We start from the raw sequence: 23,585 nt of genomic DNA on the forward strand, positions 1-23,585 counted from the left end.
ACACGTCCGGTTCATTTATGGACCCTTTTAATCACTTTTTGATACGGTAGCTATATAGACTGTTGAACGATAATTTCATTATATTGATCAGCCACCTGTCGGCATGTTATCTCGTGGATGCTTCAGGAGATAAAACCCGATCTTTTATCAAAATATCGCAAGCAAGCTCATTCTTCAATTCGACTCTTCCAGAAACTGTGTATCTCTTTCGCAATCGGCGGTCCAGTTTACCACGTGGTATCATTTTATACATTTTGACTGAATATTTCTTGTTTGTTCTGCTTACCGAAGCCTGTTCGTCGGACGACATTCTGCTAACGAATTTGGTCAGCGCGAACCACCAGGTTTATCGTTGATCACTGAACAATTAGTTCCTGTTGAAGAGATGGAGACGAACTGATTGCACATTACTGCGTTTGACCTGATCGTCTTCGCTCCTCGTGCAAATTTAGGTCAGATACCCGATGTTGTGTGTTTCTGTGTTGGTTGGAATAGAGGTCAACATATCCTCACTATGAACTATGTTATCAACAAAAGGACACAATCTTTCCCTCGGTATGATCTCCCGTTTATGTAACAATGTCCCTCAATCTATCTAATGTGTGAGTTTTGGGGTAAGCACCGAAAAACACTATTTTGATTTTCGCAAAGATTGTACTGAGAAACTGCTCATTTACTTCTTTACACTGTGTCCTTGCTCAATTCAGGATCAATACCTCTTTGACATGCCCATATACCAAATACCCGAAAAGGTCTGGTTCTGGTGAAAAGATAAATTACCTATCGATGCAGTCTTATTTAATTAGGTTTCATGTAAATTCAATAAAGTAAGAAAAGATATGAAAGTTAGCTATTCACACTGTGCCGAATGTGCTTTTAATCATAAAGTATGCGAAAGATCGACCTAAAAATTATTGTTGCCTTGCACACAACCAGCGGGAACTTGCATGAAACCCACTTATGACAGTTCATAAAGAGGGGTCGGACTGTATGTTTTTGTTTTGTTATGAATATGTTTGCTCCTCTTTTTCTGGTGCGACAGCGAATGGCAGCGAATCGAAAACGGTCCGAATGGTGGTACAAAACATCGGAGGGGCAACATTTCTGTGGCGGGCGAAGAAACGGCAGACGATCTTCGGTGAGTATCAATAATAACCCTGACCCGTAGCCAACGATTTTCGGTCATTTGCATTGAAAACAATCCACAGATTGCCAAACCCTGTTGGATGGTACAGCGTGCGTATGATTATTTTTAGAACCATATGATCCGATTCGCTCGGCAGCACCGGACACCCGTCAAATCCTGTTCCTCCTCCCAGCGAAGCATGTGAGTGTGGGCGATCGAACAGGGCTATTTTGTGGAAAGAAAATTACTGAATTCGATACACGATCTAGTTTCAGTGTCAAACTAAGGTGAACGAAAAATGTCGCCTCCGGCAGCCCCCACTACCATGCACCATCAGCCGCCCTACAGAGTGGTGCCAATTCATAAGCACCGGGAGCTGATGGATCAGTGTATCGCTCTCATCAACTCGGAATGGCCTCGCTCGTACACGGCGCGCCTGTGGAGCCTGGAGTCATCGAAGGATACACTGCCGACCAGTTTCGTGCTGACGGCAGGCGACGAGAAACGATCCGTGGTTCTCGCACACGCGAAAATGTCCCCAATTCCTTCCGACCGGGAAGCTGTGTTCGTTGAGAGCGTGGTAGTGGCCCGAGACCATCGCGGGCAGGGTATCGGTCGACTGCTGATGCGAGAGGTCGAAAACCACTGCTTTCAGAAACTGCAGCTAAAAACGATCTACCTTTGTACCATTGACCAGCAAGCATTTTACACTAAACTAGGGTACAAGTGCTGCAAAGCGATCAACATTTTCGGGTCATGCCCCACGTTCAATAAGAGTACAAAGAAAACGTGGATGGCCAAATCTGCACAGTGAAATCGGGTGGGAGCCACGATGCGTAACGGGTATCGGGAACAGAATGTATTTAACGCCTTCCATGCGCCGGGACACCAGTGTGTAACTCCGGTGCAAAAGAAAGTTATTTATTGTAGGTGTAATTGTGGCGGATGAACGCATCCCACTGCGGAAGCACTAGACGAATTGTTAAATATTCAAATGGACTCTATTAATAAAACATAACGGCAACATGTATCATGCGGCTTACCGGTTTGCCGTCTAGCGTGTCGCTTTTTGGCGCTTCGAACGACTTACTAAAATAAACTGCTCGAATGTAAGCTCGAGCGTGCTCGAGAATTTGACAGGACGCCGAAGAAAACAAACAGACGCTCGGGCAAGACCGACACAAACATTCTGTTTTTCTCGTTACTCCTTGAAGTAGCAATCGCTACTGCTGTTTTATTTCAAATCTACCTTGTGGAAGTAGTGGCAAAATGACCGCCCCAGAGATCCTTATCGAGGATCGAGAATTCTGGAATCAGTTCATCGATCTGTATCGGAACTTACCGGAGCTGTGGTCAAAACCAACGAATAGCGAACAGAAGCAAGTTTCCAAAAACTTGCGGGATCGCGCGTACGCCATACTGCTGAGGAAATTTCGCGAGATCGATCCAAGTGTAACGGTTGACTCCATCAAAGCCGTACTAAAGCAGTTACGGTCTACGTATCGGGCAGAATTGAGCAAAAAGCTGCAATATACGCGGAATGCCACAACCGGTTGCACCATACCGTGCAGCCCTTCACCGTGGTACGTGGATGCGTTGAGTTTTCTGAAGTCACCAAATTCGGATCGTCCAGACGATAGCAATGGTACCTTTTCTGTTTTCTGTATGGCTTAGTTTGGTGTAACTAATTTACTCACGATTTTCTCCTTTACAGACTACATCGTGACTACGCACAGCGATCAGGTTACCGATGGTGTACGGGAAGATCTGAGGCTCTACTGCAAGTCTTTGACAAACGAGTTCCTAAAACTCTCCGATACACAACTACGATACGCACAAGCTCACGTCGAGCGCATTCTGAGGGGTGCACAGTTAGGGGCACTATCCAGCGATTGGCCGAAAACCGATCCGAGCTTAGAAGAAGTTTCATATCGCACTCCAGAGCCGAGGTTTGGTTCTGCCACAACCAGTACAGGTCGAGGCGGCAAACGAGGGGCCTCAAGAGAGGAAAATAGTGTTCGTAAGTGTAATAAACTGAACGACGAACACATTCAGTACATTGAGAACGTCGCCGAAGGCGAAGACAGACACAGACCGTCGACCAAAGATGATGCATCTTTTGAAGTGAAGTACGAAATCTACGAGGATGTTTTGATGGATGAGAGCACCAATGATAGTGAAGCGCAACTGTTTCATCAGCACGATCATCAACAACAGAACATTATTAAATACGAATACACTGATTACGATGAAAGGGATGTGGTTTCTGAAAACGATGAGGAACACGTTTCTATCAACGACTCCGATGAGCAACAAGAGAACACTTCTTTAACTTTCCCGCTTGAATTGAATGCACACGATACACTCCATGAAAGAAACAGCACGTAACGTCTTTCTACATGTTTTTAAATATCTAAACTTTTATTTTTAAATTAAATTTGCTTAAATTTTTAGCGACATGACAGAGAATGGCGAGACTTCTACGCTCGACACAAACGAAACGCCTAAGGCCAAGGGCCAGATGCAATCGACAGCAAGAAAGGCGTCCCATGAAGCCACAATGATTGATTGTGAGTACTGTTCCACAAAACTTACCTTCGTTTATAATTAGTAAAAAGAAAGTAACGAATATTGTTTTATTGCAGCCAAACATTTCATGATCGTAAGGCTTCCATCGGGAACTGCATTGCGGCGTCAGTGTACTGCACACAAATCATCTTACATTGATAACGTAGTGGTCAACTATAGCGAAACAGAATTTTTGGAGAACTTTCGTATTGGGCGAAACACGGTTCACAAACTCTGTCAGCATCTGGCGAAGATGGGTTGCTTCCAACAGGCCAAAGGTAATCGTACTAAAGACATAATGCCACAGAGAATCTCTTCCGAAAATCTCTATGAAATCCATTTTATTTTCAGGACATGGTGGATATGCAGCGATTGGTGTGGAAACAAATGTCCTTGCGTTTTTATGGTTCTTGGGACAGGAAAAGGCCCATTACCGCGATGTGGCCGAACGATTCGATCTGTCCCTAAGCTGTTTACACGATGTTATCTGGCGAGTGTGTGACGCGTTGCTCTTACTCAAACCAACCGTATTTGTACGACCGAACGAGAATCGGAAACAACTGCTGGTGGACCATTTTGCCAAGTTGTGCGCCATACCTGGAGTGATTGGTAAGTGTGAAGCTGTGGAGTGTGAATCGCCACGAATGAAACTGAAACTGTTTGTGCGTTCTAAACTCTTTCCAGGCGTTGTGGATGGAACGCACATACGTATTGATAAACCGAGCGAAAATCCCAACACTTACTTGATGCACAAACGGTATTACTCACTGCAGTTGCAAGCGATCTTCGACGAGAACAAGCAGTTCGTAGACGTGTTTGTAGATTATCCCGGTGAGCCGGATCTGCTGACAGCGGTGCGTGAACTGTGCACCGATCAGTATTGCATTCTTGGCAGTGATTCTTATCCATGCCTTCCACAACTGCTGGTACCCTACCGCGGCGTGGCAGAACCATTGACCGAGGGCCAAATCATGTTCAATGCTCAACTTGCGGCAGTGCAGAAGGTGTATGCGAACACGTTTACAATGGTAAAGCAACGCTTTCGCCAACTTTACCACCTGAAAAGTCGCCAGCTGTCGAACGTGGTGAAGTTAATTAAGGTTTGTTGCATGCTGCACAATCTGGCCCCTCCGGAGGAAATGGCATTGCTCGGGCGGAACAATACACAACAGAAAATTCCCTTCAGCGACACGGGGTACGTATTTACGTACGCCTCCAAGTCCGAAGCGATACTTGAACTCGGCAAACAGAAACGAGAGCAGATTTGTGCATATCTGCAAACAGACGCTTCTCGCTGAAAGACACGCCTTGTACTAGATTGAGAAGATAGAAAAAAAAGGATATCCCATTTGAAAATCGTCGAATGACTGAAATAGATTTACTAGAAGCCCTAGGCAGTGTAAGCCATATTTTGGCTGAAGTATTGGGTTTCAGATAGCTGTGTGCACAATGGGTGTCCCATTCTCTATTAATGGAAACCGCTTAATCTGCTTCCGCTTAATCGGTTTCTACGTGAAAGACATTAGTTCGACCCCTCGCTTTAGCCAACTGCAACACCAGCTGACGAAAATTGTGATAGTTGGGATTCAAACTGACGTCTTTCGTTTAGAAACCGATTAATCGATGCAGTAAAACAGATGATCTACGGAAGAGCTACGATCTTAAAAACTGTAATTCTTGTCCGACTCAACTTCGGGCAGTGCACCTTGAACGAAACGCCGGAAAGCGCGCAGTGAAGTAGCGCCAGAGCATGATTCAACTTCCAGCGCCTGTGAAAGCGCGCGACTTGACAGCTGCACGGAAATAGATTTAGACAAAAAGGATGTGAGTGAGGAGCAAGAAGAGGATCAGAAAGAGAGAATTGCGATCGAACATCAGACGAAAGTTTAATACCAGTGTGTAAAAAATGAAGTACTAAGGAATAAACGAAAATAATATTCGCTCCTAATTTGGCGCACAATTCATGGGCGTCATCATTTCCGAGAACAGCGAATATTATTACGGAACAAGTTAAACCGACGTTGCACTTCGAGTTGCAAGATCATACTATTTTCATATCATATCATCGTTGCGTCAACGGTAATCATTGTTTAATTTCATGTAAACGTTTTTACGAAATGTTCTTTCAAATGATGCAATTTCTTGGCATAGCTTTTGAACAACTTGAATGTACTTTGGTTCTTTTGCATAGTTGAACAATAAACGTTAAGACTAGTAAGAACAGCCTTACAATTTACAGCCATTGCAATTGCGATCGCAGAAGTATTAACAACAAATATTTTAAAATGGTTTGACGACCACCATTGTGCTACCGATTTCTGCAGTACCGTTCTATTGTTTGTGTAGTGGTACTGTCACTGGGAAAGTGCGTTTGTTTATTTACGTTTCGTGCAATCTCGGTGTCACAGATCACGAGAGAGGCCCCTTTGGGCAATAAATTTGTGGTGATAAGAGAACTTCCTGAAGCTACAAGTTAGGTGAGTTGAAAGTGCCATCCAGGCTACGATTGTAAGTGGAATCGTGAGTTTACGATCATACGTTTTCAACGCATTCAACGTCTACGCATTCATCAATGGTCGCGCGCGATAACAGTTCTGTGGCGATCGCTTGTCCCGAGTCCCGTGTTATGTAAATTTGATTGTGCCATTGTGTGATAATAATAGAACCGTCTGTTTTCCCGCGACAGCTGCGTGACATGGGTGCGGAGTGCTTGCAGCCGGGAAAGCGTGGCCTCACCGTTTCGGTGGTGGTTCTCGGGTGCGCCTGCCTAACGGTGATGCTGGGCTACCTGGCGTTCGGTGATAGTACGGACGAATCGGGCCTCCGAACGCTTCGCATGGTGAGCATACTGTTTCGCCACGGTGATCGTTCCCCGACCGACTTCTACCCTAACGATCCGCATCGGAACCATGCCTGGACCGGCGGGCTCGGCGCGCTTTCCGAGGTAAGAAAGCCAGAAAGCCCTTAAGTGAAAAGTTAATGATCCCACATTTATCTTCACGGCACAGAAAGGATCGCAACAAATGTATCAACTCGGAAAATTGCTGCGCCCCCGGTACTATCGGCTCTTGCCCCCGAATGGCCTGTACTCGAAAGACCAAATGACGATAGTGAGCAGCTATGCCGAGCGGTGCATCATGAGTGCGCAAAGCTTTATGGCCGGATTTTTGCCACCCCTCGAGAACACGAATCCACTGCCCATTCCATGGCAGCCAGCAGCGGTGAACGTTTTGCCACGTGATCGTGATACGGTGAGTGCAGCGGACGTAATTAATTCTCTGTTCGTTAGTTGATCGTTAGTTTGCATGTTCGCTCCCCGAAAAGATCCTGGCGCAAAAGCAACCCTGCCCGCGTTACGAACGAACGCTACAGCGACTGCTTGCCTACCCGCCGAAGGACGTGCGCGAACTGTACGAAAAAAATGAGGCCCTCTTCCGAACGCTCAGTTTGGCGACCGGGCAGAATGTTAGCACCATCCTCGACGTGGAGCTGCTGTACAACACGCTTGAGATTGAGAAGGCGGCCGGTCTAGAGTTACCCGACTGGACGGAGGACATTTTCCCCCAAAAGATGCTCCCGATTGCCGCGCGCAGTCTAGCGCTGTTCACCGAGGTGCCGCTGATGCGCAAGATCAAGGGTGGTGCGATCGTCGGTGAGCTGCTCGATAATGCGTTGCGACGCCGCTCCGGGATATTGATGCCAGAGCGAAACATTTTCGTTTACGCTGGCCACGACGTTACGCTGGTAAACCTGATGCGGGCGCTCGGTGTAATCGAGCAGACGACGGGTAAGCCGGACTTTTCGGCTACGATCGCCTTCGAGCTTCACCACAGCATTACGTTTGACGATGACTACGAGGTAAAGATCGTGTACTTCTTCAACAGTGAGGACAAGTACCCGAAAGAGATCGAAATACCGAACTGCGAGAGCCCGTGTTCCCTGACGCGCTTCGAACAGGTAATGGAAACGGTTCGGTTGAGGAGCTACGATGAAACATGCCAGCTCGTGTAGGGCTCATTGTAGGGTCATCACCCCAAATACCTGCCAAAAAATGAACCAATCTTCTCTGAAAAGACAATCTCGTTATTTGTTAAGTTTTTGTTATAACATTGTTGTCTAGTTAAATATTGAACTAAAGTGAAAAAGGCGAGATCTGTGAAATAAACCAAAAGTATCTGGAACAAACACCGGATGTCCATCCAACACCTTTGCTCCTTATTCCAGTTTCGGATCCCTTGGCTACCAAATGTTGCGTCTGAGCGGAATAATGCGATAAGAAATAAATGCCTATGGAGTTCATGTGTATGTACACAAATGTTTATTTGTACTTAAGAACGTATTTAGATAGAGAAACGTGTGGTAAGCTCGGTGTAGTACGCGTTTACACCAAGTGGATCTGTAGTAGTTGGCTTCTTTACTGAAGAAAAGGAAAATCTAAAGTTTATGTATAACGGTTTCTCAGGTCGAGAAACTATAAACAATTGGTGAAAAATGCGCCATGATCAAACTAGACATTCTAAGTAAGTCCTTCTACAATTACTTCCTCTGTTGCAATATATACCCTATCACGTTTCCTTGTGACTAACTGTGTTGCTGCCGATCCTTACATTTGTTCTTCATGTTAAAAAAAACAGTTAAAACAATTTTCTTTTCACATCCCTCGTGAAGCACGATTTCTCGATTTCATTTCCCGAAAACCGAAGACCATTTTACTTCTACAAATGCTACCAACCTACTAATAAAGTGCGCCTCTTTGTGGGTTGTTCGAAACAAGCTGTTTGAATGGTTGTTTGCTGTGATTTTTACTTCAGTACGGGGTTTCCGACAGTTGTAGCATGGCAGGTGCATACTAAAATTGTGCCCTATATATTTCAAGAAATGAAACTAATACTAATTTTATCGCTAGCACACATTTCTATCGATTGCTTCCTTCTCACCGTAAAAACGAGCCAATATCGCCTCCCTGTCGTCTATTATGTATTGTTTAATTCCTTTTGTCCTTTCTGTTTCTTCCGCCGTTCTGGTTTGCGTAGAGTTGATCTTCAAATAATTTCCTTCAAATGTCAGTACGATTAATTTTGAAACAAAATATCCTGGATTGGATGCATTTGAGATCAACTTTTGCGGTCCACATCGAAGTGTTCTCCCACTGACTGCACGACACATGTTTATAGTTTTGATGTTCAAATGTGCGCGTAACGTTCTTTTAACGGGACTGAAGGAAATGACAATCCAAAGGTAGATAGTGGTACAGAAAACGTAGTTGGTTAAAGTAAAAATGCGACCTAGAATCGCAAATGTCGGCGTAGTTTACGGCATAAGAAAAAGTTTAATCCTCCATACTTTCGTTACGCTCCGGTGAGTGATCGTTATTTTTGCCGGGAGAAGCCGATCTCGATTTGTCGTGCGACTTGTCCTGAGACTGAGAACGATCACGGGACCGTGAGTGAGAGCGTGGTGAACGGGAGCGGGAACGGGAACGCGAACGAGATTTGTTATCCTTGGACTTGGAGCGCGAACGCGAGTGCGACTTTGAGCGGGACCGCGAATGAGAGCGTGACTCATCGCGATCGCGTTTCGGCGATCGAGAGCGGGACTTTGATTTACTGTTGTCGCGCGATTTGCTGCGAATCGAAAGAAATACGTTGCCATAAGTTTATCTGATCGATGAAATGGTAGAACACCCTCACAATACATACTTCGAGCGTGAACGAGAACGTGACTTCTCTGGAGATTTCGATCCGTTCTTGGACTTGGAGCGACTGCGCGACTTGGAGCGGCTGCGCGATGACCGACGAGATCTGGAACGGGAACGGGAGCGACGCCGAGAGCGAGATCTCGAGCGACTGCTCGATGAACGGGAACGGCCGCGCCCGTTGCGACCGTTACGTCCACCCCTGTCTTCAACCAAACGGATTCGACGCCCGTTCAGCTCCGTGTCGTCCAGCTTTTCAATCGCCGTTTTCATGTCCGACAGGGTTGCAAATTCGACCACACTGCAACGAAACGACCGATGAACAGAGCATGTAATGAATGGCAAAATTTCAGTCAATCTACATAGCTAATGGTCCTCCAGAAGCTCTTGCTTACCCTTCATTTTTTCGTTGTTTGTGAGCATCGGCGTAGGTTACCTCTCCGGCTTGACGCATATAGTCTTTCAAATCCTAGTTTGTGTATGGGCGTGGTGACAACAACGGCAATTTCGTCAACGAACAGAGAAGGAAAATGAAATTTAGAAATTAATCATGTGCGAATGACTGTACGTCTGGTGTTTGTCTGAAAAAGAAAAGTTATTGTTGACATAGACCATGAATCGGCAGCAGTTACAGCATTTTAGAAGCCTTATTATCACTGTATAGTGTATAGACGAGAGCAAGTGGCTACGAAAACGGCAAGGTCATAAACCAATCGTAAACTTGAACATCTGTACGGCGGTTTCATGGGATAAAACAGCATCGACGGGATTCAAAATCCAAAATTTATGAAAGGAGAAAAATGGCGAGAGTGCTACAGCTGCTTTCTGTTGTTTTCTGTTATTTAAACATGACCGTATTGCATAATGAAAAGAATCATTGTATAGTCGTCCAGTAGGAACAGCAGTAATCCTGGCGCTGTTAAAGGTGCGCATGGTGCGATTGACGAGAGCGTTGATAGTTTGAAGGCTGGCATGTTGCACACGTCCAAGAAGGATGTCGTTCGGCTTCAAGCATGACGTACTTTCCATTGGGTAACGGCAACAGTAGGAACGTGCCCAAAACGTTCATAGTTCTACAAGGGGATCCGCTTGTACACAGCGTCCTTGTGTGGCTCGTAAATGGTTCCTCATCATTGACGTCTCCCGAGCGTTGTTGAGGAATCCAGCATTGATCCGTAGGATACTCATGTCCAGGGTGTTGTATCGCGCTTCGTCCGTAATTCACAGCTGTGCTTTCAACATTGAATCCATTCATTCCATTCCGTCGCGGCAGGGGTCGGGCGAATACAACGAGAGCGAGGATATTCATGATTCTTTTCATTATGACTTTTGCACGCATTCTCTTTCATTGCTTACTATCGTACTAAGGCTAACAGAGTTCGTAACTTATCTCAGTGTCTAGCCAAATTCACCGGATGATGGGTCAAGTACAAACTTGAAGTAAAGAAACAAAGGTACATGAACAAGCCGAAGGGAAGCTGTTGATCAATAGTTATTTCATCGTTAGTTGGGCTAGCCCCTGGGAGAGAAAACTAAACAGCATGGTTACTTCGGGACATTGCATGTGGAGCGCACAATGACGAAACGGGACGATAATGGAATAACAAAATCGAGAAAAGAAAGGAAACTATGAAAATTCGACCATTACCTTGGCGGCCGGACAGATATGGCTTTTGGGACAGTCAATCATTCATCATTCCTCCTCCTCCTCCTATCATGTTCACAGAACCTTCCTCTCACTCCTGCACTCGCTCGCTATGTTCCGACCTCTTTCGTGCCTGTGGACGAAGACCGAAGTGTTGATGCGTCGTGGATCATCGCACTCCGGAAGGAAGGGGCCGGGGGATGTAACGCTCGGCTGCCAATGGCTAGCTGAAAGCGAAAATGTTTTGGCCGCATAACGGACACGGCGCGCGCATTCAGCTCTTTCTGTGTCGCTCATAAACTGGAGTTCCTGGAGTTGACTAATCGCGATGAAACCTTAGCCAAACCGGAGGACTTATGCATCCTTCTCCCTCACGATGGAACCACTGTTTCCGCGGCCGGGGATTGCCAAAAGCGCGCAAGCACAGTCAGATATATCAGGGATGATTTTTTCAACGATGACCACTCGCAACAAAGACGCAAACAAGGACACGATGTTAAGGAATGCGGTTCAGGCATCATCATCCTAGTCATCCAACATCTCGCGACACGTGTGCATCTTCACTCTCGAGCCTCAACGCGGTCCATTGTTTGAGATGGGCGTGAAAGGATGACGGGGAAGGCGCTAAGAACGGTTTAAAAGAACGACCAATCTTAAAAATAGAAATAGAAAAAACGAATAGAGGATAGACGATGCGGAGCGGTTATCCAAGAGCCGAGAGGTCCCTCCTCCGAAGGAAGCGTGTCATTTGGCCAGTTCCGTCTCATCTTAGTCGCCTTCTGGAGAGGGTCACCATCACAGAGGAGTGCTTTTGGCGGTAGTAGGCTTTCATCGGATGCCCAGGATGCTTCCGTTGCGATCCACGTACTTCGGCGCCCAATCAAATAACCACCGCTGTTCCACCGAATTATCATCTTCCGCTTCATGAAGCATAATATCCAACCATGGATTGTTGTTGTCTCAAGAGCCACTGAGGGAGAGTCTGCCAATTGTCCAGTGAACAGGTGTGGTCTTTCTCGTTCCCTTCGTTTCTGCGATGAATAACAGGAAAAACCGAGTATCCGCTTCGTGCTACTTGTGTTGCATTCGCCGTTCCATCAGTTCCGTGCCAGTCCAATGATGCAAGCAAAACTGATGGCTCTATCGATTCGAGACATCGTTTTCGCCGAAAAAGAAAAATACTTCATCGTCATTCTTCTCTACCCGTGTCGCCTTTGGAGAGAACCATGGAGTGTCCTCCTCCGTTACGGTATAACACATCGCTCCGTGATCTGTTTGTATTATCGCTCGCGCATGCACACGTCGTTAAAGCATCTCATGGCCGAGGGAGCAGTCAGTGTCCGAGGGCGCGCAGATCTTCAAAATTAATGAATGCGAAAATGTTTAAAGTATTAGTGTACCATGTTTGGTTAGGCCGGGAAAAGAGGTGACGGAGCTTGGAATAGAAAGAAAATGATAGAAATGATAAACAAAGGGAACTGTAACGGTACTTTTTCCATCTTAGGGCCTCGCTCAGCGCCTGGCGACTTCAACCGGTCGTTCACCAACCAAATGCCGAGGCAGCACGTCAAGGCGTCCGGGTCGAGAGTGTTTGTGGCGTCCCCGGGACGCATGGTTGAAGGCTCACGGATGACCATCCCCAGGTGGTGCCGCATTCATAAGCCATAGCCTTCCCGTTGCCGTTTACTGTAGAGTTGAGCGTTGGTAACGGTTCCAGAACGAGCTGAGCACCTCGCGTTAGGGGAATCGATGCACCCATCAGTTTTGCAGTCTTGAGATCAATCAACTTCATGAGCCATGGCGGAAGGAGCAGCTAACGAGTCGCAAATGTTTCCTTCGTATCAATCAGCACCCGAAGATTGCTTGCGAGATGCTTGTTTCTTTACGTGTTCTTGCGTAGTTTATCGAGACTCCGTAATCGAGGGATAGATTCTTCCGGAGGTGAACTTCTAGGCATCGGCAAGAGCTGTGTATTGTCGTTCAGATGATGTGTTTCCGGTTAGGTTGCATCCTTGTGACGTGTGCTTGCTCTCTTTGGTTATCTTTCTCTAGCTCTCTAGTCGCAAGTGTGGTGCGTGACAGGCCAGACCATAGCACCGTGTAATCGCGTAAACCCTAGTGTCATGAGCATTTTCATCATCAAACAAGGGCTGGCGCCTTTACAGGAAAAGAATACAATACACAAATCATTTTACTACATTACTTGATATAAACGACGCAGCTTCGAGAGATTTTGTTCACTCAGTTTAAACAAAGAAAAATCACTAAACAGTTGTTTTCCTCCTCTATTAGATCCTTCATTGGAACATCTTTTTCTCAGATGGACAGTGACATTATTCATTAATCTGTTGTACCCAACACTCGAACGAATTGCAATTATAAAGGGCTGTACCGTAGAGGCCACGTTCCGGGTGAAAACAAGCATGGCATTGCTCTGTGTATTAAAATATGGGAGTTAGTCTGCGTATACATTACATACAGTAACAAAAGGTTTAGCGAGTTCGGATAACTTGTGTGCATGCTGATTGACAGGAAAACCTGCAGCGTCTGGGTCCTAATGAAACAAGCTTGTGGCGTTCGAGCAATCCATCCACGGCACGATGTACTAATCGCAGTGTGGCAGAGCATTGTAGATGTGGCGATAGCTGCGATGAAGTCGTGTTTGTGATGGTATAATTTCGTTTCGATGATGCTGCTCCATTTTCATTTATGTTGGTGACCCGACGATAAGAAAGCCGATCTTATGTTTTGCATGATTCAATAAATTCTTCGACTTATTCTGTAAGGATTTCCTCCCGGTATCCCGTAGTCGGTAACGTGTAACGACTGATAGCCACGTCGATCACTTTTTCGGCGGACGATTGGTGGTCATGCTTTCGGTGCACTCCTTTGCTTCCAGGCGAGGCGGGAAAGGTCACTCTTGTATTGTTGTTGGCTTGCATTTGCCTATCCAGTTTCCGGTGTGGTCCCTTCATCATCGCGTTGGGCATTTTCAGCAAACGATTGACTTGCATACTTTCTCAAAGAATGATTCATACGATCGTGCCGTGGGTTGCTCCAGAGCGCATCCTTCTTCTTGTTCGACATCAATATTAAAAGCCAATGGAGTCTTTATACCCTTTTTTGCAACATTCAGTCTTGTCCAACCGGTGATCTATCTTTGCTCCTTAGGATTATAGGGCATTTCGCTCGCTCGGATTAACAATACTGGTAAGTAAAACTATGTACAAGAATGTCGCATCAATTGGGCACCAAGGAGGTGTGATTAGATAACCAGTGCCAAAGGAAATTAAAAAAAGCCATTCCCAAGATGTGGTTAGTGTCACTAAGAATCGAATCATACACAGTTAACCTTTTTTTTAGTTAAGTAGATTCAATTAGCCTGTTCATTGGGCAACCGGTTCAATTTACCAGGCTGCTTCTTCTGTGTTAGGCGTTTTATAGTGATGATTGATGGCACGCCACGGAGGCAAGGCCATCGGATAATACATCGTTTTAAAATTTAAAAAATAATAACGAAAGAATTACAATTAAACAAAACTTTCACACGTTTCTATTGCTACGAATATGAAATATTGGGATGAATTCAATCAAGTACATACCTGCCAGCTAACGCGGGTCGACAGGTTTTCCACAATCAATCGGTACTCCGTACGCAGCGGCGGTCCATAGCGGGAACTGTTCCTGGAATTGCTTTTATATCTAAACCAACAGTTCAAGGGATCGCGTGTTATTAATACTAATCGGAGGGTTCCTTACTTGACACCCATCACGGTTTTTGTGTTACTTACTTGTCATAACGACCGCCCCCGCGGCGGTCCCTATCATACCGATCTCGTTCACGATACCCACTTGGTCCACGCGCCGTTCCGCGTGCCGGTTCAACGACCACCCTGTGAAAGAACAAAAAAACATTCGAATCAATAAAACGTGTTGACAAATATGGTAACGTGTCCAAGTAACGGCACAATTCGCCTACAGATTTTCTTCTTCTTTCTGCCGATGCAAATAGCTTACCTTTCTCCTAACAACTCCTTCCCGTTCAGCTCGTAAACGGCATCATCCGCATCGCGATAATCTTCAAACTCCTGCAAAGGAAAGTAAACCGGTTAACAACGATTTCGCCCACTGTGTTTGGTGCGGGGTGTACTGATGGCGTGTCCAAATTACTCACCACAAACCCATATCCATTCTTAATGAGGATATCCCTCGTTCTTCCGTAACCCTTGAAGAACCGCTCCAAATCGCGCTCTCTGACGCCGTAAGGCAAGCCGCCAACGTACACGCGAGATCCAACCATTTTCTCTTTTTTGCGCTGGTTTGTTAGCCCTGAATGGATATTATTTAAATAGCAAGTGTTAGGTTTAAACCAAACTTAACTACACAACAAATCTATCGGCAACACTCGGTTCCACTTTTTTCGCACACCGCTAAGCGAGGTAAGAATGGCTTTTGCACATCCAAAATGGCGGCGGCAATTTTCAGCCTGACACGTTGAGGTGTGCAACCGTGCACCGGTTTTGCAGACCGCCACAAGTACTTTACCTTGCTAAATTATCCGAGTTTACTGAGATAGCGCCGCTATCTAAGCACTAGACAGATTTCTTTACGTGTCGCTTTCACTTGAAATATGTTTTCTACAATGCAGCAATTTACACAGCTTCACTTCAATCTTCCGGCAAACACCGACTCGCCCGAATGCTCAAGCGGTCCAAGCACGAATGAGCATTTTCGCCTTCTTCGAGCGGCTCTGGCGAACGTTTCCGGCGAAAAGGCGAAAAGGCGAAACACAGGCGAATCTATTATTATTTCTGATCCATCGTAACGCTGTGCCCCTCGGTGAGACTTTAAAGTTCAATTTAGATTTGTTATAAACACAAATTATCTGCTTTATGTGCCTCTCGAGGAAATGTATTTGCGAAAAACAGCTCCATGTTTTGTTCGTTTCTGGGCCATCCCTAAGGAAGAATATTTTCGAGCAGCTTGGAGGCCAACAACATTGTTTCGAGCAGTGCGATTGACGTTCGACGTCGGGATGAAGTTTGTGATGTGTCAAGAGTTTCTTTTTTTGTAGCCATCGAAAAGTGCAAATTACTCCGGGACGAAACGGTTCGATAGACCTCCCCATCGTAGCGTATGAATAGGGCCATTTTTTAACCCGTCCAGTGCCGCAGTGAACCGCCAGCCGCAGGGAATTGTGCGCCCGTCGCAGGGTTGCTTTGTTTTGGTGGTTTTTTTCCTCATATTTTGGTGATCATTTCTTGGGGGGGCTCGCAGAACGTGTGCGGCGCCAACGGGAGTACGTGAAACTTCCCTACCAACTCGGAGGCGAAGGTGCTCTTTGGCTATTATTATTTCTTGTCGGTCGCGGTTGCGTGGACATCGCGGGTGGTAGAGTGGTGCGGCGGGCAGTGATTCAAGTTTCCACTTAACATATTAGTGCGTTTTCCCACCCCAGGGGAAAAGACCGGTTCGTAGCTCCACGCAGCGGTGCGTGAGTCACGGGTGCTTCGGATTAGTCATTCGGTTGCTTCTTTTCTATGTGATTGGCGTTCGTCGCGCTCAAAGTCGGCCCTACGATGTTCAGCTGGTTGAAGCGGGAACCGAAAACGGAGGAGGTGGTAGAGAATGTGTTGGGTGAATTGAAGAAAATCTATCGCAGCAAGCTGCTGCCACTGGAAGAACACTACAGCTTCCATGACTTCCACTCGCCCAAGCTGGAAGATTCGGACTTCGACGCGAAACCGATGATCCTGCTGGTCGGCCAGTACTCGACCGGCAAAACCACCTTCATCCGGTACCTGCTGGAGCGCGATTTCCCGGGCATCCGGATTGGACCGGAACCGACGACCGATCGGTTCATCGCAGTCATGCACGACGACAAGGAGGGCATAATACCGGGCAACGCGCTCGTGGTTGATCCGAAGAAACAGTTTCGCCCGCTGGAAAAGTACGGGAACTCTTTTCTCAACCGGTTCCAGTGCTCGACCGTTCCATCGCCGGTGCTGCGGGCCATATCGATCGTCGACACGCCCGGTATCCTTTCCGGTGAGAAGCAACGCGTGGACCGGGGATACGATTTTACCGGTGTGCTGGAGTGGTTCGCCGAACGTGTCGATCGCATAATCCTGCTGTTCGATGCGCACAAGCTGGACATTTCGGATGAGTTCCGGCGCTCGATTGAGGCGCTACGCGGGCACGACGACAAAATTCGGATCGTGCTGAACAAGGCGGACATGATCGACCACCAGCAGCTCATGCGTGTGTACGGCGCGCTCATGTGGTCTCTGGGCAAGGTGCTGCAGACGCCCGAGGTGGCCCGCGTCTACATTGGTTCCTTCTGGGACCAACCGCTGCGCTACGACGTCAACCGGCGGCTGTTCGAGGACGAGGAGCAGGACCTGTTTCGCGATCTGCAGTCGCTTCCCCGCAACGCGGCCTTGCGGAAATTGAACGATCTCATCAAGCGAGCCCGGCTGGCGAAGGTGCACGCGTACCTCATCTCGGAGCTGCGCAAGGAGATGCCCCAGATCTTCGGCAAGGACAGCAAGAAGAAGGAATTGATCAAAAACTTGGGCAGCATCTACGATCGGGTTTGCCGGGAGCATCAGGTGTCCATCGGCGATCTGCCGGACATTAAAAAGATGCAGGAGGTGCTCGCGAACCAGGACTTTACGAAGTTCCACTCGCTCAAGATGCCGCTAGTGGATGTAGTCGATCGGATGTTGGCGATCGATATTTCCCGGCTAATGGGTATGATCCCACAGGAGGAGATGAACCTCGTCTCGGAACCGCTCGTCAAAGGTATGTACAATTAACCTTGCCTTTTGCTTCCTTCGGCTACGGTTACGCAACGCCCTTGAGTTACGTTACGTCCCGAGGATCAATGGGCGTTGACGCGAATGCTACGGCCGCGCTGTGTGCTGTGTGCATATCTTTTCTCTTCATTCCGTTTTATCTAATCTTGGCTGGGAATTGAAGCAAGGCACGAGGAGACCTCACGACCTAGTCATGGGACTAGCGAGTAAATCTCTTTTTTCCTTTGTCGGAGCGCTGTGCTTTAAATCGAACGACATTCATCTAACCCATTCGACCCTTCTATTTACCCTTTCCGAAGCCTTTTCTCGTTGGGGGTTTATGGTGATAAGGAAAAATCCTGAAAAAAATATATTTCCCAAGCTGCCAGGCGGCAATGTGCCAATAGCGGACGATGGTGATATCGTTGCCAGCGCCGACGGCACTGCAAGTAATCGTAAACCGGTTTCACTTCTGTGTGAATCGCTCAACCAGGGCCAGCGCGCTGGTTACACTCGGCTCGCTGATGTGGAGGAACGCCTTATCAGGTGCAGCGCCACTGGGGCGTCGCTTTTGCCACACTTTACAAGCGGCCCCGACGGCACTGTGTACTAGCGCTACTTGATATTTATTTATTTCTACTCAATGGATGAAGTCTTCCAGAGTGTAAGCATCGGTTCGACTTCGGGGCACGTGATTGCGGCCAGCAGCATGATTCATGATCCCGGGCCCCAAAAAAAGAAAACAATCAAAAACACAAAAAGCTCCCGCACCCACCACGCGGAATGGAATAACGCACGGCCATCGAGCGAAATGAAGCATTCTCGACAAATTGAAACTGCCCCAACATTCCGCGGCTCCGTGTAGTGGATGATTAATGGGGCACTGGAGCGCGCGGGTGCTGCTATTCCCTCCGTCACCACCCTCCCCCATTTCACGCGCTCTCTAGACCAATCGAACAAACGTGAACGCACCGCGAGCCCGTCCAGCGGTGGTCCCATAATTTTACGCCACGCGGCAGCCCATCGCGCAACACATCAATCAGTGCACTTCGCTCACTCCTCGCATGTTGCCGCCAGTTTTGTTCGTTTGTTCATCAACAGTGGCCGATGTGTGCTTTTTCTTCGTTTCTTGTTGTCAGTCGATCCGTTTCTTCCGTGAGCCGAGCTCCATGGCGACCACTTCTGGCAGCTCGGGCTGCTGGGTCCTAACCTTTACTGTGTACAGGAAGGTGGCGTTCTAGCGGTGCGGGACGTTCCATTTTTGCGCGGCTATCTTCCGGACATCCCGCCATGGCATCGGCTACCCGGGAGTCTATTAGAGCCGGACTGTTAATTCCCGGGCTACCGGCTAACGTTCGCAACTGGTTCGTTGGATCACAATTAGCATTGTGCCGGTGACGGTGGCATCAATACGCCGAGTCGGCCGCCATTTACTTGCCACTGTTTTGCTCTATTTGCAATTGTTGTCCCCGCCACTGTACTGACCGCCGGCCGTCGGGGCCGCTATTGGTTTTGAGGTTAGAGCCGAAGCCTAAGGCGAAGTGAGTGGCGGTGGTGGTTCGTCGAAGGGCTGTCACCGTGCTCGGGAGATGGCTGTTTGCTCGATGGACTCGAGTGATTTATCACTGACCCGTGGCGACCTCGGCCGAGCACGCAGCGCGGTGGAGTCGGAAGCACTTGACTGAAGCGTACCAGCACTTGAAAGTAGCGCACATTCGTTAGCAATTTATCATAATATGATTCGCCATATTTCTCGGCTGCGTGGCTCTTCACGTCAGGGTTCCCTCAAATCGGTTCCACATCGGCCGCACTGCACTGATCACCAATGTTGCAGTAACGCTCTTATCGAGCGTGGTTTTTCGTGGTGCACTTCCATCGATAACCGCTATCCGCTGCCGGCGTGAATTGGCCCGATAAAAGCTCAAGCTTGATGCATGATGCTTTTTGGGGATGAAAAAAAAATCGAACATGATTGCTGAGATGGCATTTTGAACGCACAGTGCATCGTCCATTTCGACAGAACAGACCATCTGACAGTCTGGCGGGAATAAAAAGGTGCATCATTATTTTTTGATTCGCTGCTGTGCAAGGTAAGCAAATATTTTGGAGCACAAGATTTACGACACTGGCGATGGCCGCCGGTTCAAATTTATGCCACTCTACGAGTCATTTTGATCGGTTTTATTACCCGTCGCCAGCAGCCGCAGCAGCATCCCTCCGTGTATCTGACGCGCTGCCTGACGTTTGAGTGGCGTTTACATTTGCACCGAAAATCGATCATTTTTCTCCATCCACCGGTCCCAGGCCCGGAGGGTTTTGTAGTAAAGTATAATAATGATGATGAGGCACAGAGAGCACTAAATTTTCCCTGTTTTCCGCGTTATGGTACGTCCATTTTGAGGGTGGGGAAACGGACGGTGTACAGAGTTTCAAGTCTATCAGGAAGTCGGAAAATGTTCTCCAATGTCAGACTGCTTTGATTCGATAAGATTCGTTGGGCAAACTGGTGCACCAACTTTGTGTAACTGGATATTTGTTTTAGTTTCAAAGCATCCTAGATTAATTTCATAATTGATGGTTAACACCGTCTTATATCATGAGCAGATGCACATGTGACCGTTTGGAAGGTTATGCAACCGTTGCCGCTACCATCTCACTGTTAGGAGCCATTACGGTTAAGCACACGAGACAACCTTGCGCTCTCCACGAATAGTAGAACACGGGCGCACAGGAACTGGCCAATTGTGAATGCCGTCGAGCAATTGCAGAATTGATTGGGCTCGCCTTGGCAGACATTCGCACCGAAGTTTGAGCGGGGGGCGGGGGCGATGATGAACAGCGATGCTCGTTTACCATAAAAAAATAATAAAAACACACAAGTCCCGCTGGCGTTATCCTACGATCGGACTTATTAAACTAAAAAATTCGACCCTCCCGGGCAAACAGAGATTGAAAATCCTGCAAACTGGCGCCGCATAATCGTCGAAACGGGTCGTTTGCGCCGAAGGTGAGCCGTGCGTCGTATTGCCACACCTTGCGAATCAGATAAAAAAGGGTCCCCCGGTCTTCACGGTATCTCGGTTTTTAAATCGAAATTTACTAACCCGGCGACGACGGGTAATTTATGTGACCGTATTTTTCCGTTCATCCTTTTCGGTACCGTTATCTGCAGGCGTGTTCGTGTTTACTTTATGAGGTAGGAATCCCTAAACCCAGAGATTGGCTGCAAAATTTGACCCAAAAGCGGATAGTAGGGACCGTCAATTACTCTAGACTGAAAGATAAAATAGTATTATAGATTTAGCAAGTAAACTAAACATACAAAGTAAAAAGAGAAGCTAACCCTAAAAGTGGCGAAGAAGGACGACCACCATTCGCTGCTGCCGACGTCATCGCCCATGTCCCAAGTTCACAGGCGATCAATCTGGCCTCCGGACATAAGAGATAAGATACCCATTTCGATTGCAACTAGCGACTTAGTAGAGTCGGTTGCGAGTTGGCAACTGACGGGTGATCTTCGGGGCTGCACCAGCCAGTCCCTTGTCCCCGGCGACCACCGACCGCATGTGTGTTCAGTTTAGCGACATGCCATCTGACGTAATGCATCTATATTTGCTGCCATCTTACCGCCGGCGTTGGAGTGATTGACTCGCGCTACACCAAGGAACCCAGGCCACACTCGCAATGTTGCCAACATTGTGATATGCTAAAACTGTGGTTTAATTATAATGTGCCACGCAAGAAGCGGATAAATTAACTTTGCAAACCAGCGATCCCGAGCGATGCTCGAACCCCGGCTTCTTATCAGAGCATCGCCGCATCGGTACTCGTCGGAGACGATAAATTCTGGAAAATAAATTAGAAAATAACGATTTTCTTACGCCGAAAGTGGCTGATACGGGGGGACGAAGCGGGATCGCGTTTCACCACCTTCCACACCGCCACGCCAATAAAGACGTTTAGCGCAACCATAAAGCCGAGATCTCCGTCGGTAGATAGCCGGAATGGGCTCCAAAACTGGTTGTAACATTGTAACTCCCATATCGCCGCACACACAGAGAAAGAGAGAGAGCGGCCCCTCCGGCCTGGTCTGGTGTCCCGCTGGCGCTGACAGCTCCCGGCGCTGCGGTCGTGCGCCTCTTGACAAAACTTTTCCGTGACAAACGTTCATTATTCTGCCAGCCAAAAGTGCTACTAGCAGCGCGCCCCGTCCACGCAAGTTCCCGCGCTACTACTACTGCGCTTCCGAACTGACAGGTGCCCCGTGTAGCGCACGCAAAGTGTCGGCTCTCCGCCAGTTTCGACGAAGAACCTCGTCGTTCAGAGCGAGCGGAAGAATACCTTCCTAGGGCTGCGGGTGGCGTGAACCGGAAGCGGCACCTCGTAAAGTTGTGTTTAAAGCAAAAACTTATCAACCCATTATTAGGTGGCAACTGCGTGGTGCTGGGCGTTCCAGGTGGGAGTCCCAAGTCCAAGAACATCCTTTCGAATGACACCCGCAGCCGGAAGTGCCGCGCTAATGAAAGTGTTGCTCCGGCCTGGCAATGGTTAGTGGGTAATTTACGATCACACTATTGTTTTTCTAACCGGCCGCCAGCCGCAGGAAGGTAGGCAGGTCTTTGCAGAAACTAACGGCGGCATCAAGCATTCGGCTTGCCCCCGACCGCTGAAGGTTCGATTTGTCATCAGACAGAGAGAGCACTCGACGGACGAGCATCACCTTGGGGGCGGTATGCTGCTGGAAGGCCATACCGTGGCCATACAATAGAGCCGAAACCGAACTCACATGCCGCCGACGGTGATACCGGACGAGAAGTTGGCCGAAGAGCCACTGGGACGTTCTCGTGTGGCTCCTCTTTTCTGGAGTGTGCAAATTAAATTGAAGCATGACGGCAACGGCGAGGGCCCTTCTCTTCGATGACGGGAAGGCTCAAAAGTTATATTGAGACCTCATTGAAATCGGAACCGTAGCGAACCGTGTGTTCTGTTGGCTTCGGTGGCTGCGTCGTAACGTTCTCCACGTGGAAACACGTTACACGGTGCGGTAACACGGTACACTCAGACCGCAGTGATGAAAATTCGACAAAATCAGGAACCATCCGGACCAGACTTTGACAGTTTTGACAAGAGTCTGAACATTTCGGCCGGATTCCGGAACAAATAGAAACTTACTGTCAAAACAGTGTTCAAATGGTCTCGAAAGTATCCCAAGTCGTTGCTTGCGTATAGTTCTAGGTGTAGGAACGCATTGGCCGCACTGTGGTTCGTGCGTTCCGCCAGTCGATGGCCTCCCGTAGTTGACTCCCGCTGACAAAAGGCACACGAGAGGAGGGTGGCCGCCAGTCAGGGACTGACTTCCAACTCTGCACAGTTCGGCGAACGTACATGATCCTGCAGGAAGATGGCTTCACTCGCTCTTTCTCTCTCTCTCTCTCTCTCTCTGCGGCCGTTTTGTGTGGTACGGGGGCCAAAGTTTGACGCGCGGTCTGTCTAGCGTGACACGCTGTACCGTTGGGGCCCGGTACGCACCACAGAGCACACCACCAGTTGCTGCTTCTCCGTTGATAATGGTGGTGGAGTACTGCTCACTGCGCCCTCACCCGACTTGACTTGGTTCCCGGTGGGTCGAACCTGGAGTGGCTTCTCTTCGACTCCCCGCAACGGATTTGTATCGCTCGGCAACGTCTTCATTAGCATCGCGCGTAGCATCGGCGCAAAGCGCAGCGGTCCGCATCCAGCGAATGGATCAGAGCA

At 48.0% G+C, this 23,585-nt stretch overlaps 5 protein-coding genes across 5 annotated transcripts in view; 4 read left to right on the forward strand and 1 right to left on the reverse strand.

Annotated features, from left to right (window-relative positions):
- The first annotated feature begins 1,039 nt into the window (after positions 1–1,039).
- On the forward strand, positions 1,040–2,092 carry LOC128273525 (N-alpha-acetyltransferase 80-like). The gene is made up of 3 exons (XM_053011505.1): positions 1,040–1,138; positions 1,209–1,327; positions 1,396–2,092. Exon 3 carries the CDS (start codon positions 1,425–1,427, stop codon positions 1,938–1,940), a length of 516 nt encoding a protein of 171 aa, XP_052867465.1. The 5' UTR covers positions 1,040–1,138; positions 1,209–1,327; positions 1,396–1,424; the 3' UTR covers positions 1,941–2,092.
- A 303-nt stretch (positions 2,093–2,395) lies between these two features.
- On the forward strand, positions 2,396–4,993 carry LOC128270160 (uncharacterized). The gene is made up of 6 exons (XM_053007565.1): positions 2,396–2,771; positions 2,841–3,075; positions 3,581–3,696; positions 3,772–3,972; positions 4,046–4,303; positions 4,379–4,993. Exons 1-6 carry the CDS (start codon positions 2,396–2,398, stop codon positions 4,990–4,992), a joined length of 1,800 nt encoding a protein of 599 aa, XP_052863525.1. The 3' UTR covers position 4,993.
- A 1,047-nt stretch (positions 4,994–6,040) lies between these two features.
- Positions 6,041–7,889, forward strand: LOC128273685 (lysosomal acid phosphatase). The gene is made up of 4 exons (XM_053011709.1): positions 6,041–6,171; positions 6,381–6,638; positions 6,703–6,945; positions 7,019–7,889. The coding sequence occupies exons 2-4, from the start codon at positions 6,390–6,392 to the stop codon at positions 7,703–7,705; spliced, it is 1,179 nt and encodes a 392-aa protein (XP_052867669.1). The 5' UTR covers positions 6,041–6,171; positions 6,381–6,389; the 3' UTR covers positions 7,706–7,889.
- A 100-nt stretch (positions 7,890–7,989) lies between these two features.
- On the reverse strand, positions 7,990–15,736 carry LOC128273686 (serine-arginine protein 55). Its single transcript, XM_053011710.1, has 8 exons — positions 15,580–15,736; positions 15,209–15,363; positions 15,052–15,122; positions 14,826–14,927; positions 14,637–14,736; positions 9,785–9,858; positions 9,394–9,690; positions 7,990–9,318 (listed from the first exon to the last, which is right to left on the reverse strand). The coding sequence occupies exons 2-8, from the start codon at positions 15,332–15,334 to the stop codon at positions 9,024–9,026; spliced, it is 1,065 nt and encodes a 354-aa protein (XP_052867670.1). The 5' UTR covers positions 15,335–15,363; positions 15,580–15,736; the 3' UTR covers positions 7,990–9,023.
- A 638-nt stretch (positions 15,737–16,374) lies between these two features.
- Positions 16,375–23,585, forward strand: part of LOC128275067 (EH domain-containing protein 1) — a 29,554-nt gene continuing 22,343 nt past the window's right edge. Inside the window, exon 1 of the mRNA XM_053013447.1 lies at positions 16,375–17,838. Within this exon, the coding sequence (XP_052869407.1) occupies positions 16,614–17,838 (1,225 nt within the window). The 5' untranslated portion in view covers positions 16,375–16,613. The remainder of the gene's footprint in view (positions 17,839–23,585) is intronic.

The sequence above is a fragment of the Anopheles cruzii genome, chromosome 3 (assembly GCF_943734635.1).
Source record: "Anopheles cruzii chromosome 3, idAnoCruzAS_RS32_06, whole genome shotgun sequence".
NCBI lineage: Eukaryota > Metazoa > Arthropoda > Insecta > Diptera > Culicidae > Anopheles > Anopheles cruzii.